Source organism: Salvelinus alpinus, chromosome 8, assembly GCF_045679555.1.
Source record: "Salvelinus alpinus chromosome 8, SLU_Salpinus.1, whole genome shotgun sequence".
NCBI classification, from domain to species: Eukaryota; Metazoa; Chordata; class Actinopteri; order Salmoniformes; family Salmonidae; genus Salvelinus; species Salvelinus alpinus.
The window spans coordinates 73,004,915-73,021,028 of NC_092093.1; the positions used below are offsets into that span (position 1 = coordinate 73,004,915).

The 16,114-nt window shown below is 39.4% G+C and overlaps 1 protein-coding gene across 1 annotated transcript; it reads left to right on the top strand.

The window, feature by feature from the left end:
- Nucleotides 1-1,551: 1,551 nt before the first annotated feature.
- Nucleotides 1,552-15,878, top strand: LOC139583668 (ATP-binding cassette sub-family D member 3-like). Its single transcript, XM_071414998.1, has 20 exons — nucleotides 1,552-1,775; nucleotides 3,225-3,261; nucleotides 3,362-3,463; nucleotides 4,188-4,276; nucleotides 5,203-5,272; nucleotides 5,867-5,964; nucleotides 6,155-6,278; nucleotides 6,486-6,542; nucleotides 6,625-6,767; nucleotides 6,901-6,970; nucleotides 7,633-7,702; nucleotides 7,905-8,094; nucleotides 8,317-8,481; nucleotides 8,648-8,711; nucleotides 9,032-9,109; nucleotides 9,297-9,362; nucleotides 9,518-9,727; nucleotides 9,884-9,988; nucleotides 10,230-10,286; nucleotides 14,204-15,878. The coding sequence occupies exons 1-20, from the start codon at nucleotides 1,666-1,668 to the stop codon at nucleotides 14,279-14,281; spliced, it is 1,983 nt and encodes a 660-aa protein (XP_071271099.1). The 5' UTR covers nucleotides 1,552-1,665; the 3' UTR covers nucleotides 14,282-15,878.
- The last annotated feature ends 236 nt before the right edge of the window (nucleotides 15,879-16,114 follow it).

The window sequence follows — 16,114 nt, forward strand, 5'->3', positions numbered from 1 at the left end:
GGTGCCAGGACAGAGAAGAGCTTGGACTGGGCTGAGCAGGAGCTGCCCTCCCAAGATACCTGAGGTTGCAGAACAGAGTGCTTCTCTAACCCCAAACCCCTGCCTGGTCTTCTTGGTCTGCTTCGCAAGTCTTCCCGGAAGTCCTGCGATGTTGTGCCTCTGAGTTCAGAAACTCTGTGACTGTAAATAATTTGTATTACTTGTGAGGAACAGCTGAGTGAGTGGGATATTTTTTTATTTAAAAAAATGACTGGACTGATGGCCTTTTTTATCAGATTGATGGAGGGAGCACCATGCCTCACCCGACTCACCGTCCCTCCACTCTCCCTCCCTCCGCTGAGAAAAGGGGACACTATTACCAGTGTGATCAGATAACTACATTTTTTAAGTATAATTTTGAAAGGGTCTGAAAAGAACAACATGTATTGGGCCTATAGCCACCTGCACAAACCTCATTGCTGCAGAACTGTTTTTAAGTGGTTAATGTTGCGTAGGATTACGTTTTTTAAGTCATATTTTAAAAAAAATCTGAGCTGTAGATCTCGGCTTGCATTTTGACTCAGAAACGGTTGGTGACCACTGCCCTACATACTGGTCTTGACAAGAAGAAAAAAATCTGTCAGGGGAGGTTCTCTTCTGCACTGTTCAACCAATCCAGTAAATGTGGAGGAGGAGTTAAGATGGAGTTTTACCACAGAGTTTCTAAACCCAGAGGCGCAACATCGAGAGACTTCCGTCAACGCTTGTGAAACAGACCAAACAGACTAGGCGGGGGGTTTGGAATTTGAGAAGTCAATGAGAGAAGTGAAAATGCCATCCTTAGTTGTTCATTTTCTCGAAATCTGAAGGCATAACCTAGATTCTAGCATATGTCTTAAAGCTGCAATATGTAACTTTTTGGGTGAACTGACAAAATTCACATAGAAATGTGAGTTATAGATCTGTTATTCTCATTGAAAGCAAGTCTAAGATGCAGTATATCTGTTCTATGTGTGCTATTTTTTATGCTTCCTGTTTTTAAGTTTTGTTTTTGTATCTTTTGCTTTCGGTTTTATACACCTGCTTCAAACAGCTGAAAATACAATATTTTTGGTTATGGAAGCGATATTTCACAGCGGTTTAGATGGTACAATGATTATCTACACTATACTTGTTTGTTTTGTCACATAAACTGAAAATAGGCGAACTATTAGAATTTTAGAAACCAGGAAATAGTGGAGAGATTTCTGCATAGTGCATCTCTAAGTAGTTGAACATGTTATTACTATAACCTAGTGAAAGTGACAAACTGACACGTTTTCATTTTTGTCAAAAACAGATTTATATCTAACGAGTGCCTTTGATTTGAAGGCCTGCACATGCGCAGTTTGGCGCGAGATGAGTGTTAGACCCAGTTATGTGTTTCTACTTGAGCCTATAAGTGTGATCTGGGATTTCTATTAGAGAAGCAGTTGTAGCCTATCTTCGTACTGTACTGTCTTTGGTGTCACCTTTTTAATATTCAAAAGCGGAATTCACTTCACATGCTCTCTTTCCATTTCCCCTGAAAACCGGAACATCCGGTTGTTGGGGACTTGGCAGAGAGGCTACAAATGGAGCAACCAACAGCTACTTTCCTTGAAATATAGTTGGCAACACTGCGGCTCAGCTGGTACTCTAGGAAACATGGCAGCCGTCAGTAAATACCTGACAGCTAAAAACTCCTCAATAGCTGGGGGAGTCCTACTCGCTTTATGCATCCTGAAGCAAAGAAGAAGAGGAGGCAAGTCAAGCGGGTATGTTGCTGAATAAATTAAAATCTCGGTTGTACTTTAATTGTGCGTTGCAAGAGCCCCCATGCCATCTGTTCTTGACTGAGGTAAAAGTAGTTTTATATTGGATATTCGGTGGATATTCGGTTTTCTCTATATTGAACTAATTATGCCATGACTATGAAAATGTTATATTCTGAATCAGGGGTGGATGGAGAACCATCCACTCAACCTTTTGTTGTTATTATTAAAAAAATAAGATTCCAGATTTCAATCTTCAATAGATCTTACTCAGAGCGTGTCATGATTATGAAAATGGTTATGTTCTGAATCAGGGGAGGATGCACAAAAATCCAGTTTATTTGTATTTATTATAATTTTTTGCCACTTTCAATCTTCAATAGTTCTTACAAAAACGTGCCATGACTATGACAATTAAATATTCCGAATCAAAGGGTGGATGGAGAAAAATACCAGTTTTGTGTAGTAGTTGAAATTTTTAAAAATAATTGATGGGGGGATTATGATTTTTTGGGTGGATTATTTATATTATTAGGGTGGCTTTCAATATTCAAAAGCACTCTGCTTCGAAATGCTGATTTTCAGGTGGACCTAATCGCTGCATGTGGTGTTGCAGCCAGAGTGAATGGGTCCGTTCATTAATCACTCTCCTCATCCCACCCCAACAACCTGCCTCTTTAAGAGAAAGAGACAATCCCAAAAGTAGTTAGTTATTTTAGAAAAAATATCAACATTTCAAACCAGAAAATTATGTGGATTGTTCTCCATCCTCCCCTGTTCAGAATATATAATTTTTATAGTCATGGCACGCTTTGTGTAAGACCTATTGAAGTCCGAATATCCAATATAAAACTAATTTTACCTTGGTGTGTTCTTGTATCACAGAATTTGTGGCCAGCAATCCAAGTTAGAGAGAATTCTTGAATGTCCAATTTGACAGATGTAATGTCTTAAATCTGAAAGTCATTGATATATTGCAGTTCTATAATATTGCAGTTATCCATAAGAGACAAGGGTTGATGCAAATCGTATGTTGCAGTAATTATGTGTTATTATATCTCTGATGTAAGTCTCCATTCTCATTTGCAAAACAGTAGAGGTCTTTATATCGTGAGGCAGCAGGATAATTAGGGCAAATGTTGATATATTTGGCAACAAAGTAACAAAGACATCACTGTCAGTTCCCCCGCACGATACAATGTTGCTTATTAGCAGCATGCTGCCTGTCAGTGGAATTTTGAAAGTTCATTGGACAGTTACAAATTGCTAATTAATTTCAGGTTAAATGCTGTGTCAAGACTCCTTGTGACCTTAGTTTAGCCTACACACCATACACTTGGTTTATGATGGTCATGATGAAACTAATGTTACCTTGGTACTGCGTTGCTATGCTGATGTCCCACATGTCTGTTGAAACATTGTATCTGACTATGTGCCCTATGTGTTTTACAGTAAAAAAGGGGTCTCAGAACTGGTGTTGAGCAAGGAAGTAAGTATGTAAGTGCATCAACAAATGTATAAAATGTCCAACTACATGTCATTGTCACATTTGTCCCCTAACAACTGCTTTGGCTCTATTATTTGTGCAGGACAAAGCAGCTAAGAAAGACCGGGCGGCGGTGGACTATGTCTTCTTCCTCAGAATCAGCAAGATCCTCCGGATCATGGTGCCTCGGTGGTTCTGCAAAGAGGTGAGCCTTGTGGTTGGGTTGTTTTGTTACAGAAAATATGGTCAACAATTGCACATATTGAGCAAAAACAAGATCTTAGTATTTCCCAATGGCTTATTATAGGTTCATTATTATGTCATCTGAATAAGAATTTTAAGTGGATGTCTTTGTAAATGTCTATGTTCTGTTGCGTCACATCATGATAAGCATTGAACCTTGAAGTAATCAATATCTGTGGGAACAGGCGATACCCTTGCCTTGTAAAGAAGGATATGTGTTCCTTCATTAAGTCACTTTTACCCCACAACTTATCTCTTTCTCTATGCGTGCGTGTCTCAACATGTTCTACAATATTGTCTAAACTTGTGTGTTCTACAAAACCACGGAGCCTAGACATTGACCTTATATACTGATCAGTTTGTTTGATAAGCCAAGGTTGCGATGACATGAAATCTGTTGGGTGTATCAGAGTTGATCCTCTATTGAACTGAATGAACTCTAATATGACGGGAATACTGGTCATGCTGTTAGTTAAGAACAGGCCCATTCTACATTTGAACTGCCATGTTTTACTCATTCATTTTTTAAATTAGTTTGCACACATTACTTACAATACAACATGAGATTGACTTGTTTATGAACTGTCCATTGTATTGTTTCATCTGAGGGATTTGCTCATCTGGTGTTGTCTGTTCCCCACCTGTCCTGCACCACTTCTCTATCCCCTCCATTGTTATCACCCCAGACTGGATACCTTCTCTTCATTGCTGCTATGCTGGTGACCCGGACATACTGTGACGTATGGATGATCCAGAACGGAACCATGATTGAAAGGTTAGAACCATAGAGCTATAATAGTGTTCTAATACCAGTTCTACGGTTAGAACACTGACTTCCCATGTGACTTGTTAGGATGCTTCACTATGACTGGTAACCAGATCATGATAGCCAATGAGTTTGCTGGTGGTGGAAGTGTTGAAAGGGTTAAAATATTATGGTCCGGTTCCCCATACACAGGTTCAGTTTAATACTGGACTAAGACACATGTTCAATGGAGATAATCATTGTAGTGCTCTTTACTCCATGACTAGGCTTAGTCTGTATTTATTATTTATACTGCATTTATTTTCCTGCTCAGGAATGGATTGCTGTCTTTCAATCTCCCACAGTGGTATCATTAGCAGAGATCGCAATCTGTTATTCCTACATTGCTGTCATACCTTGTGTAACTCTCCACCACGTGATGTTTTTCATAGAACCCAAACCTATAAAACCAATAACTTGTGTGTTTTTTTTGTTTGTTGCCTAGTATGTGTACTTAACACAGTTAAGCTTTTCAGGCCATAACATTTGTAAACTCAATATGACGAACTGCCATTGGCTATTCCAATGTATCTATTTGTATAACAAATAATCCTTAATGTCAGAGCTCTGCTTCCATACACCAATGCAGCAAAACACTCGCTAGGCCTTATATGTGAATTATCCTAAATCATCTTTCTAAATTTGTTTGGTTGTTACTTTCTCTCCGCTCTCCATGACTTCTAGCTCGGTCACCGTATATGTACTGTATGTGCTTGAGCTAACGCCACTTTTCCTTGCCAATTACTATGGCCATCATGGCAGAGGAGTTGGGTAAAGCATAAACAGATCTGAAGGAGGCCAGAGGCTAATCACTGCCACTAATGTTGAAATGAATCAATCTGACAATATCTATCTGTCCCATGTTTGCTCATTCTTGTGCATGTTGTGGTTTGCAGTGCAATTATCGCTCGCAACAACGCAGATTTCAAGAACTACTTGTTCAAGTGTTGCAAAGCTATGCCAATTGTAAGTGTGTTTTTGGTATTTCATCACATCCAAAATGTACAGAAGTCTAGATGTTAATTGATATACTTGAGTCTGATTTAAATTTCATATTGCAGTAATAAGTTAGTTGTATAACGAATAGTTTACAAATACCAGACTTCTGAATGTGCTACAGTAGCCCTACAGTACTTCTTTAGTGTTATAATTGTTCTTGTGGTGTAAATTCTCAGAGGAGGTCTGACATCAACATGGTAATATACACTGAATATCAAGTATTAACCTCTCTCTACTGTAATCCATCACTTACCAATACTAATGTATCAATAACCATATATTTAATTCAGACATTGGCTGGAATACTGGATAATATGTTGTTCTTGTACATACAGTACATTTGAACAGAATGTCAAGCTTCTGTGTATCTTATTCGCTAGACACTTGGTATTTCATTTGCTCTGCATGTGTTGTATTAAACAGTCCCTCTGCCCAAGTAAAGAACTAATCCTGATTTCATCACATGCATGCTGTGTTTGGAGAACAGACACTGCATTAGGTTGTATCTTGATTAAGCTCTGATAGTAATAAAGTGTATGTTTTGTGACTGTCCATTTCCAGTTTGCCTTGGTGAATAACCTCTTGAAGCTGGGTCTGAACGAGCTGAAGCTGAAGTTCAGAGAGAGGCTGACCAAACATCTCTACGACGAGTACCTCAAGTAAGCATTGTCTACTGCCTCATCTCAGAACCTTGATGTCTGGCTTTTTTGCATACATTCCAATAGGGACTACAGATAAATAGTTATCTAACTAAATATGGTGCAATGGTATGTTGTACATGGTCCCAAACAAATAAAAAAAATAACAGCCAATCTACAAATGAACTCACTCAACATGTGCCATCCCCAGAGGATACACATACTACAAAATGGGCAACCTGGATAACCGCATCGCCAACGCTGACCAGCTGCTGACTCAAGACGTAGAGAAGTTTTGTAACAGTGTGGTTGACCTCTACTCCAATCTCAGCAAGGTATAGTAGAGTTGACCTAAACCATCATTTTTACTACTGTTTACCTTCGTGTGTGTGGTTCCAAGGTGTCTGGTGCAAATTTGTATAGTATTTGTAGAACATCTTAGTCAATCATTAACTTCTTGTGTAAATCATAATATTGCTGAAAAAAAGCCATCAAGAAAGCTACATTGTGTGAAATGTTCACTTACTGCATCTCTCCTTTAGCCTCTCTTGGACATTGGACTGTACATCTTCAAGCTGACGTCTGCCATCGGAGCCCAGGTGAATATATACTTAGATTCCAGAGGCATCCAATAGATTCCATTCAGGTTTTAACGGGATGTAATGTCATTGATTCCCTCAGGGCCCATCGAGTATGATGGCCTACCTGCTGATCTCAGGCCTGTTCCTGACCAGACTGCGGAAGCCCATCGGTAAGATGACTGTCATTGAGCAGCGCTACGAGGGAGAGTACCGATACGTCAACTCACGACTCATCACCAACAGGTAAAGACCTGGATCTACACTGACTTTATCATGGGTTGGCAATACAGTGTTTTCTGATTTAAAGTAAAACCTGTTAAATAAATCTTTAAAAAAGAGAACTAACTTATGTTAAACATGTACTGTTTTGCCACAGTGAGGAGATTGCCTTCTACAATGGCAACATGAGAGAGAAACAGACGATTCATTCAACATTTAAGAAACTGGTAAGTACCATTAGTCCTTTGTCAGTAAGAGGGATATTAAAGATTTCTTCGTTCACTTCCATCTCAACAGGCAAACTGCTGATTGTGGTTGGAACTGTCTCTACAGTGTCTAATAATGTGGCGATACCTTTACTGCTGATTGTGGTTGGAACTGTCTCTACAGTGTCTAATAATGTGGCGATACCTTTACTGCTGATTGTGGTTGGAACTGTCTCTACAGTGTCTAATAATGTGGTGATACCTTTACTGCTGATTGTGGTTGGAACTGTCTCTACCGTGTCTAATAATGTGGCGATACCTTTACTGCTGATTGTGATTGGAACTGTCTCTACAGTGTCTAATAATGTGGCGATACCTTTACTGCTGCTTGTGGTTGGAACTGTCTCTACATTGTCTAATATATGTGGCGATACCTTTACTGCTGATTGTGATTGGAACTGTCTCTACAGTGTCTAATAATGTGGCGATACCTTTACTGCTGATTGTGATTGGAACTGTCTCTACAGTGTCTAATAATGTGGCGATACCTTTACTGCTGATTGTGGTTGGAACTGTCTCTACAGTGTCTAATAATGTGGCGATACCTTTACTGCTGATTGCGATTGGAACTGTCTCTACAGTGTCTAATAATGTGGTGATACCTTTGTCTTCTATCTTCTCAGGTCGACCATTTGCACAAGTTCATCTTCTTCCGCTTCTCTATGGGCTTTGTAGACAGCATGATCGCCAAGTGTAAGATCTGATGTTTTAACCCTACAGCTGATGATGATGTCCTCTGTTACATAGCCAGATATATATGGCTGTCAGTCAACTTGACATTGTCCAGACACCAAATTATTATTGCTTTGCTAGGTGACAAAATAACATTGTTCAATACAGAATTGGTTTGCCACCAGAGCTATGAGTCACTTCTTGGGTCTCTTCCCCCCTGCAGACATGGCCACCGTGGTGGGCTACCTGGTGGTGAGTCGGCCCTTCCTCAATCTGTCCGACCCCCGCCACATGAACAGCACCCAAGCTGAGCTGATGGAAGACTATTACCAGAGTGGCAGGATGCTGCTGAGTCTGGCCCAGGCTCTGGGAAGGATCGTACTGGCTGGCAGAGATATGACCAGGCTTTCCGGGTGAGACTTCACTCTTCCCTAAACACTCTGATCCCATCGCCTATTCCATTGAATTGAAGACATTTAATTCGAAAGGCTTCTCCAGCCAGAGACCACATAACGGACATCATTCCCGTCTTTCCATGCCTTCACTCTACTCTTCCATCACGGCTCTTCATGCTTTCACTCCCAAGTGCTGTGTAGGTGGTCTTCTGATATAGGCCTGTCTCTCCTTCCCAACAGGTTCACCATGCGTATCACTGAGCTCAGGAAGGTCCTGAAAGAACTGAACTCTGGGAAATACGAGCGTACCATGGTCTCCCATCAGAACAAAGAAACATTAGGTGTAGAAAGAGTCACACTGGTCCCGGGCAGCGGACAGATCATCAACGTAGACCACATCATCAAGTATGTGTGACAATCCTCAGTGCATTTCTGTACATAATATTGGCTGCATAAAATCACTTTAATATTTTACTTTTACCTCACTGAAGTTGTCCAAGGCCAAGGTGTTTTCTGATGTCTGAGCATGATTCGTCACTAAGAACAGTGTCTGACTGTGTTGGTGTTGCAGGTTTGAACACACACCACTAGCAACACCCAATGGAGATGTCCTGATCAAGGACCTGACCTTTGAAGTGGGCATCTCTTTCTTTCCTTTGTATATTTTATTTAACCTTTAATTTTGGCATGGTTAGTCTCACTGAGAACTCACAGGTCTCTTGCAAAATAGATGTTATGAGATGGTAAAGCTACCATGACTTTGAAGTCCTTTGCCAATGAATGTGTGCCACTCGTCTAGTCATTCAGTTGGACCTAAGTACACTCAAACAACTTAGACTTTAATGGGTGATATTGAAGTAGTGTTGACATTCAAAGTTCGGGTGGCCACGCTGGATGTTACAATGAGGTTATTTCCTCTCCCTGACACTCTCTCGCTTTCACTCTCTTTCTCCAGGTGCGGTCTGGTACCAACGTGTTAGTGTGTGGGCCCAATGGCTGTGGCAAGAGCTCACTCTTCAGAGTACTGGGAGAGGTGACGAATTGTCTGTTTTTATGATCTTGTTCTATTTATTCATACTGACATGACTGTGTCTATGTACGATAAGATGTGGCAATGGAAGATCTGGCAATAATGGAAGTACTGCAAACATTTTGGTTCAAGTGACTTAAGAGCACAGTAGGCCATGGAGGTAACATTAGGTGTGTTGTTGACTCTATAGCTCTGGCCTCTGTTCGGAGGGCAGCTGACCAAGCCTGAGCGAGGGAAGCTATTCTACGTTCCTCAGGTAACTAAATGGACACTTTGAGTCTTTTATATTTCCAATGTTATATTCTATTCCATGTTTTGGTAAATTGGCAGCCATATTGGCTCTACTGGAAGGCTGTTCCATCTTATTGTAGAGACCGTACATGACCCCTGACTTCTTCCATCTTAATGTAGAGACCCTACATGACCATTGGCACGCTGAGGGATCAGGTGATCTACCCTGACACCTATGAGGAGCAAAAGAGGAAAGGCATCTCTGACCAGGTGCTGAAGGAGTACCTGGGCAACGTCCAGTTAGGTCACATCCTGGACAGAGAGGGGACTTGGGACACCGTGCAGGACTGGATGGATGTCCTCAGTGGAGGAGAGAAGCAGAGGATGGCGGTAAGACGAAAGGGACAGTTTTATTTGATTCTTCAGTTTTTAATCGAAGCTTTCTCAAGCGTACATCATCACATTCTAATTCAGTTTATTACAGAACTGGGTATAATTAGGTGATTGACTTTGATGTATGTGTGATGTTTGTCTATCTGTCTGTAGATGGCAAGGTTGTTCTACCACAAACCTCAGTTTGCCATCTTGGATGAGTGCACCAGTGCTGTGAGTGTAGATGTGGAAGACTTCATCTACAGTCACTGCAGAACGGTACGGATAGCCCCAACCCCCTCCAGCCTTTAACCTTGACTCTAAGCATGTACTGTGATATGTCTGCGTGCTTACTTCCATCTTTATACAACTTCAGTTTAATCAATAACAATACATCTTACATACAAGTTATGACTGCAGCATAGTTCATATAGTTCCTAATGTAATTATTTGGTCTGACAAGTGTTTGTAGCAGCTTTTTGGCTCTTATCTTATGACTGATTTGTTTCTTTATCCACAGGTTGGCATCACTCTGTTCACTGTCTCTCACAGAAAGTCTTTGTGGAAACACCATGAGGTAAGATGACAACCTTTCTGGAAACACCGTTACGTGGGTCTTTGTGGCTTCTGTACAGTATGTTTTGCTGTGATGCATCTGGGAGTGTTTAGTGGGAAACTCCATCAGGCAGTTTTCTAAGATGTAGCTTTTGTCTCATTTGTGTCATGTCAGTCAAAACGTTTTGGTAAAGTTCCCCTGGTAGTACTTTTTAATGGTGAGTTTACGAACATATAGTATGATAAATAGATTTGAAACTTGTATCTCATTATGGTGAAATAAGTATCGCCAGTTATAATTGTAATGGCTTAGCAGATAATAAGAAGAAAATATCTGTATTTACCTGGCTAAAAGCGAAGGAATATAATATCTATTGTTTACAGGAAACAAATTCAATTTGATCTAATTTTATATAAAAATAAGACATTGTAATAATAGTAATCTCTATATACTAAATAATTTGTAGCTTGGTACTTTTTACAATTTTAGATGAAATTGTGTGGAAAAAGGACTGGAGGGGCAAAATATATTTCTCCCATGGGCAATCAAATTCAAAGGGGTGATGATATTCATGAACAGTAATTTTGATCCGAATGTGCAAATTGTCCAAACAGATCCTCAAGGTAGATGGATGATTTTAAATATGTTTTGATCCATGATGGGAGGTCATAATAAGGTTTTAAATACCTCTATGGACCGTAAAGGAAATCACACTACAAACTATCACCCTCATAAACTTAAGGAAATCACCAATGTCATGGATATATTGGAATTACTGGAAATATGGAGGCTTAAATACCCTGACCTAGTGAGACATACACGGCGGCGGCTTAATCAAGCTAGTCGTCTTGATTACTTTCTTATGTCATTCTCTCTGGCACCAAAAGTTAACAAAGTGTTGATAAGGGACAGAATGTAGTCGGACCATCAAATAATTGGCATTATTATTACTCTTACAGAATTTCCATGTGGATGAGGATATTGGAAATTTAATCAAAGCCTATTGGATAATAACTTGTTTTTAACTTGGACAGAATAATTTATAACTGACTTTTTCAGACATAACATAGGTACAGCAGATCACATTGTATGGGACACTTTTAAATGTGCCTTTAGAGGCCATGCAATTCAGTACTCCTCTCTTAAACAAAAGCAATGTAGGTCAAAGAGTCAACACAAACAAAGGAAATGGAAGGACTAACAGTACAGATAGATAGCAATAAAAACTGTACCATAGAGGCATATGGGGAAAAAGGCACAAAAATAATTCCTTGAAACTTGTTACAAATGAGTCAACCATTACTCATTAAAAAATTTTTTTTAAAGAAAGTAAAGTACTTTAAGCATGTATTTCATTTCAGTCTCCTCCATTTCCACTAACCGAATCTAATTGTATGGATTTTTTTCTATTAGTAATGTAAAATTAACATCTGTACAGAAAAACTAATGTGAAGGCCAAATTACAGAGGAGGAACACATTGATGCAGTTAATGCCTTTAAGTCCAGGAAAACTCCAGGGCTAGACAGCATACTAGTGGAGTTATACCAAACCTTTTTTTGATATACTCAGAGGACCATTATTAGCAGGTTTTAACCACTCCTATATAAATGGTAGATTATCAGACACTCAACAAGAAGGTCTGATTTCATTATTACTGAAACAGGATCCAATTGGTAAATATAAAGATCCAGTCCATTAAAACAATTGGAGGCCTCTTACACTTCAGTGTTGTGATGCAAAAATGTTAGCAAAATGCATAGCGGATAGAATTTAAAAGGTATTGTCGGATATTATTAATCCTAAACAGACAGGTTTTCTACATGGATGATACATTGGAGATAATATAAGACAAGTACTGGAAACAATAGAACACTATGAAAATCTGGGAAACCAGGCCTGGTATTCATAGCTGACTTTGAAAAGGTTTTTGATAAAGTACGACTGGAGTTTATATATAAATGCCTGGAATATTTCAATTGTGGAGAATCTCTTGGGTTAAAGTTATGTATGGTAACCCTAGGTGTAAAATAGTAAATAATGGATACTTCTCAAAGTTTTAAACTGTCAAGAGGAGTAAAACAAGGTTATCCATTATTGGCATATCTTTTTCTTATTGCCATCGAAATGTTAGCTGTTAAAATCAGATCTGACAATAATATCAAGGGGTTAGATATCCATTGTATGCTGATGACTCGTTTTCTTTTAAATCCAAAATGTGGATCCCTCCACAGCCTCATCGAGGATAAGAGGATCTTGATACTTTTTCTAATCTCTCTGGATTACAACCAAATGATGTGTACTATGTTATGTATTGGATCACAAAAAATAAAACTTTTACATTACCGTGTAGTTTACCAATAAAATGGTCTGACGGTGATGTGGACATACTCGGTATACATATACAGAAAAAAAGAAATGATCTCACTCCAATACATTTTATAGAAAGTTACCAAAAATAGATAATATCTTGCTACCATGGAAAGGAAAATACCTGTCTATTTGTGGAAAAATCAGCCTGATTTAACTCTTTAGTCATATCTCAGTTTACCTATTTGCTTTTGGTCTTGCCGACACCTAGAAACCTGTTTTGTTTAAATTATATGAGCGAAAAATATTACATTTTATATGTAATGGCAAGCCAGACAAAAATAAAAGGGCTTATTTATATAATGAATATTAATTAGGAGGGCAGAAATTCTGAAATATTAAAGCATTTGACCTCTCACTAAATGCATCAGTCATACAAAAGCTATAATTCAATCCGAACTGGTTCGCTAACAAATTAGTAAGAATATCTCACCCCATGTTCAAGAAAGGCCTTTTTCCCTTTATTCAGATTACAACCTCTCACTTCGGTTATTTGAAAATGAAATGATCTCCAAAATATAACTTGAAGAACTTGAAGAAGCCATAGAAAGTTGGTTGCAATTTCAGTTTAATTCACTAGAAAAGACAGAAAAAATAATACCACAAATATTGTGGTTTAACTCAAATATACTAACTGATGTTATTTTACCTGATATGCACAAGGTCCTCTACTCCGACAATTAATCCACACATAAAATGGCCAACCGAATCGTTTCTAGTCATCTCTCCTCCTTCCAGGCTTTTTCATCTTTGAATTTATATGGTGATCGGCATCTAAACTTTCATAGTATTACCACTACCACCGGCAAAACAGTTCGTCTTTCAATCACCCACGTGGGTATAACCAATGAGGAAATGGCACGTGGGTATCTGCTTCTATAAACCAATGAGGGGATGGGAGAGGCAGGACTTTCAGCGCGATCTGCGTCAGAAATAGAAAGGAGTTATATTTTAGCCCTTGGCATCGCAGACGCTCGTTGGCGTGCGTGAGCAGTGTGGGTGCAATAATTGAATAACTTGGATTTCTAAATGTATTTTGCGACGCACGCGACGTGTTCAGCATGTTAGTGTTGTTCATCAGCTTACTCCAATTAGGGGAGGGTTGGTAGGGTTAGTGGAAAATAATAAATGAAAATACATATTTAAAGTATATGTGTGTATGTATGTATATATGTGTATATATATATATATATATATATATATATATATATAGTGGGGCAAAAAAGTATTTAGTCAGCCACCAATTGTGCAAGTTCTCCCACTTAAAAAGATGAGAGAGGCCTGTAATTTTCATCATAGGTACACTTCAACTATGACAGACAAAATGAGAAAAAAAAATACAGAAAATCACATAGTAGGATTTTTTATGAATTTATTTGCAAATTATGATGGAAAATAAGTATTTGGTCACCTACAAACAAGCAAGATTTCTGGCTCTCACAGACCTGTAACTTCTTCTTTAAGAGGCTCCTCTTAAATGGTGTGGCTGCCTGGTTATGGAACCACACTTTGAAAACGTTTTGCTGACAGAAATACCCTTTTTGAATGTTTGTTTTGTAACTTCCTCCAGTACTACCTTCACATGGACGGAAGAGGGAACTACGACTTCAAACCTATCACCGAGGAGACCATAGAGTTCGGCTCCTAGATGAGCGTCAACTACACACACACACCATCCTCCGGCCTGGAGAAAGGCGCCTACTAATTCTGCACTTAAAACAAACCTAGACTACTGTTTTTAATAAATTGTAACCTCTTTTGTTGTTTTCTTTTGACAAGATGTATTTAAATGATCAGATATGTTAGTCTGGTTAAGTAAGCATTTGTCAACGGTGATTGGATGTGTTTGTGTTAAACGCTCTACAACAAAGCTTTCTTAGTGTCCAACAAGCTTTCTCTGCCCTTAACCTTGTTCTGAACACCTCCAAAACAAAGGTCATGTGGTTTAGTAAGAAGAATGCCCCTCTCCCCACCAGTGTGATTACTACCTCTGAGGGTTTAGAGCTTAAGGTAGTCACCTCATACAAGTACTTGGGAGTATGGCTAGATGGTACACTCTCCTTTACTCAGCACATATCAAAGCTGCAGGCTAAGGTTACATCTAGACTTGGTTTCCTCTATCGTAATCGCTCCTCTTTCACCGCAGCTGCCAAACTAACCCTGATTCAGATGACCATCCTACCCATGCTAGACTATGGAGACGTAATTTATAGATCGGCAGGTAAGTGTGCTTTCGAGCGGTTAGATGTTCTTTACCATTCGGCCATCAGATTTGCCACCAATGCTCCTTATAGGACACATCACTGCACTATATATTCCTCTGTAAACTGGTCATTTCTGTATACCCGTCTCAAGACCCACTGGTTGATGCTTGTTTATAAAACCCTCTTAGGCCTCACTCCCCCTATCTGAGATACCTACCGCAGCCCTCATCCTCCACATACAACACCCGTTCTGCCAGTCACATTCTAAAGGTCCCCAAAGCACACACATCCCTGGGTCGCTCCTCTTTTCAGTTTGCTGCAGCTAGCGACTGGAATGAGCTGCAAAAAACACTCAAATTGGACCATTTTATCTCCATCTCTTCATTCAAAGACTCAATCATGGACACTCTTACTGACAGTTGTGGCTGCTTTGCGTGACGTATTGTTGTCTCTATCTTCTTGCCCTTTGTGCTGTTGTCTGTGCCCAATAGCGGTGGCAGGTAGCCTAGAGGTTAGAGTGTTGGGCCAGTAACTGAAAGGTTGCTGGATTGAATCCCTGAGGTGACAAGATAAAAATTGTCCTGCTTCTGAGCAAGGCAGTTAACCCACTGTTCCCCAATCATCAAAACATGGATGTCGATTAAGGCAGCCCCCCCCCCGCACCTCTCTGATTCAGAAGGGTTGGCTTAAATGCGGAAGACCCATTTCAGTTGAAGGCATTCAGTTGTACAACTGACTAGGTATCCCCCTTTCCCAATAATGTTTGCACCATGTTTTGTGCTGCTGCTATGTTGTGTTGCTACAATGCTGTGTTTCCATGTGTTGCTGCCATGCTATGTTGTCTTAGGTCTCTCTTTATGTAGTGTTGTGGTGTCTCTCTTGTTGTGATGTGTGTTTTGTCCTATATTTTTTTAATTTAGTATTATTTTAAATCCCAGCCCCCGTCCCCGCAGGAGGCCATTTGCCTTTTGGTAGGCCGTCATTGTAAATAAGATTTTGTTCTTAACTGACTTGCCTAGTTAAATAAAGGTTGAAAAAAAACTATGACTAGTAATTTATGGTCCAAGTTGGCCTAGATTAATTATGTTTGCATTATACACCTGCAAACTGAATCATGTTTCATAATAATGAATATGAGTTAGCTCATACTGATAACTGTACTGCCTAGGTGATGGGTTTAGTGATCTTGTAGGCAAGTAACTGAGGGAACGCAACAGTATAATCAATATCTTGCCTTTTGCTAAAAGCAATATCTACCAAGGTATATGTACAGTTGA

Coding starts and splice junctions, on each gene's coding strand:
- LOC139583668 (XM_071414998.1), top strand. CDS start 1,666: ATGGCAGCCGTCAGTAAATACCTGACAGCTAAAAACTCCTCAATAGCT. Junction 6,279..6,485: donor TCTACTCCAATCTCAGCAAG/GTATAGTAGAGT, acceptor TCTCTCCTTTAG/CCTCTCTTGGACATTGGACT. Junction 9,728..9,883: donor GAGAGAAGCAGAGGATGGCG/GTAAGACGAAAG, acceptor ATCTGTCTGTAG/ATGGCAAGGTTGTTCTACCA.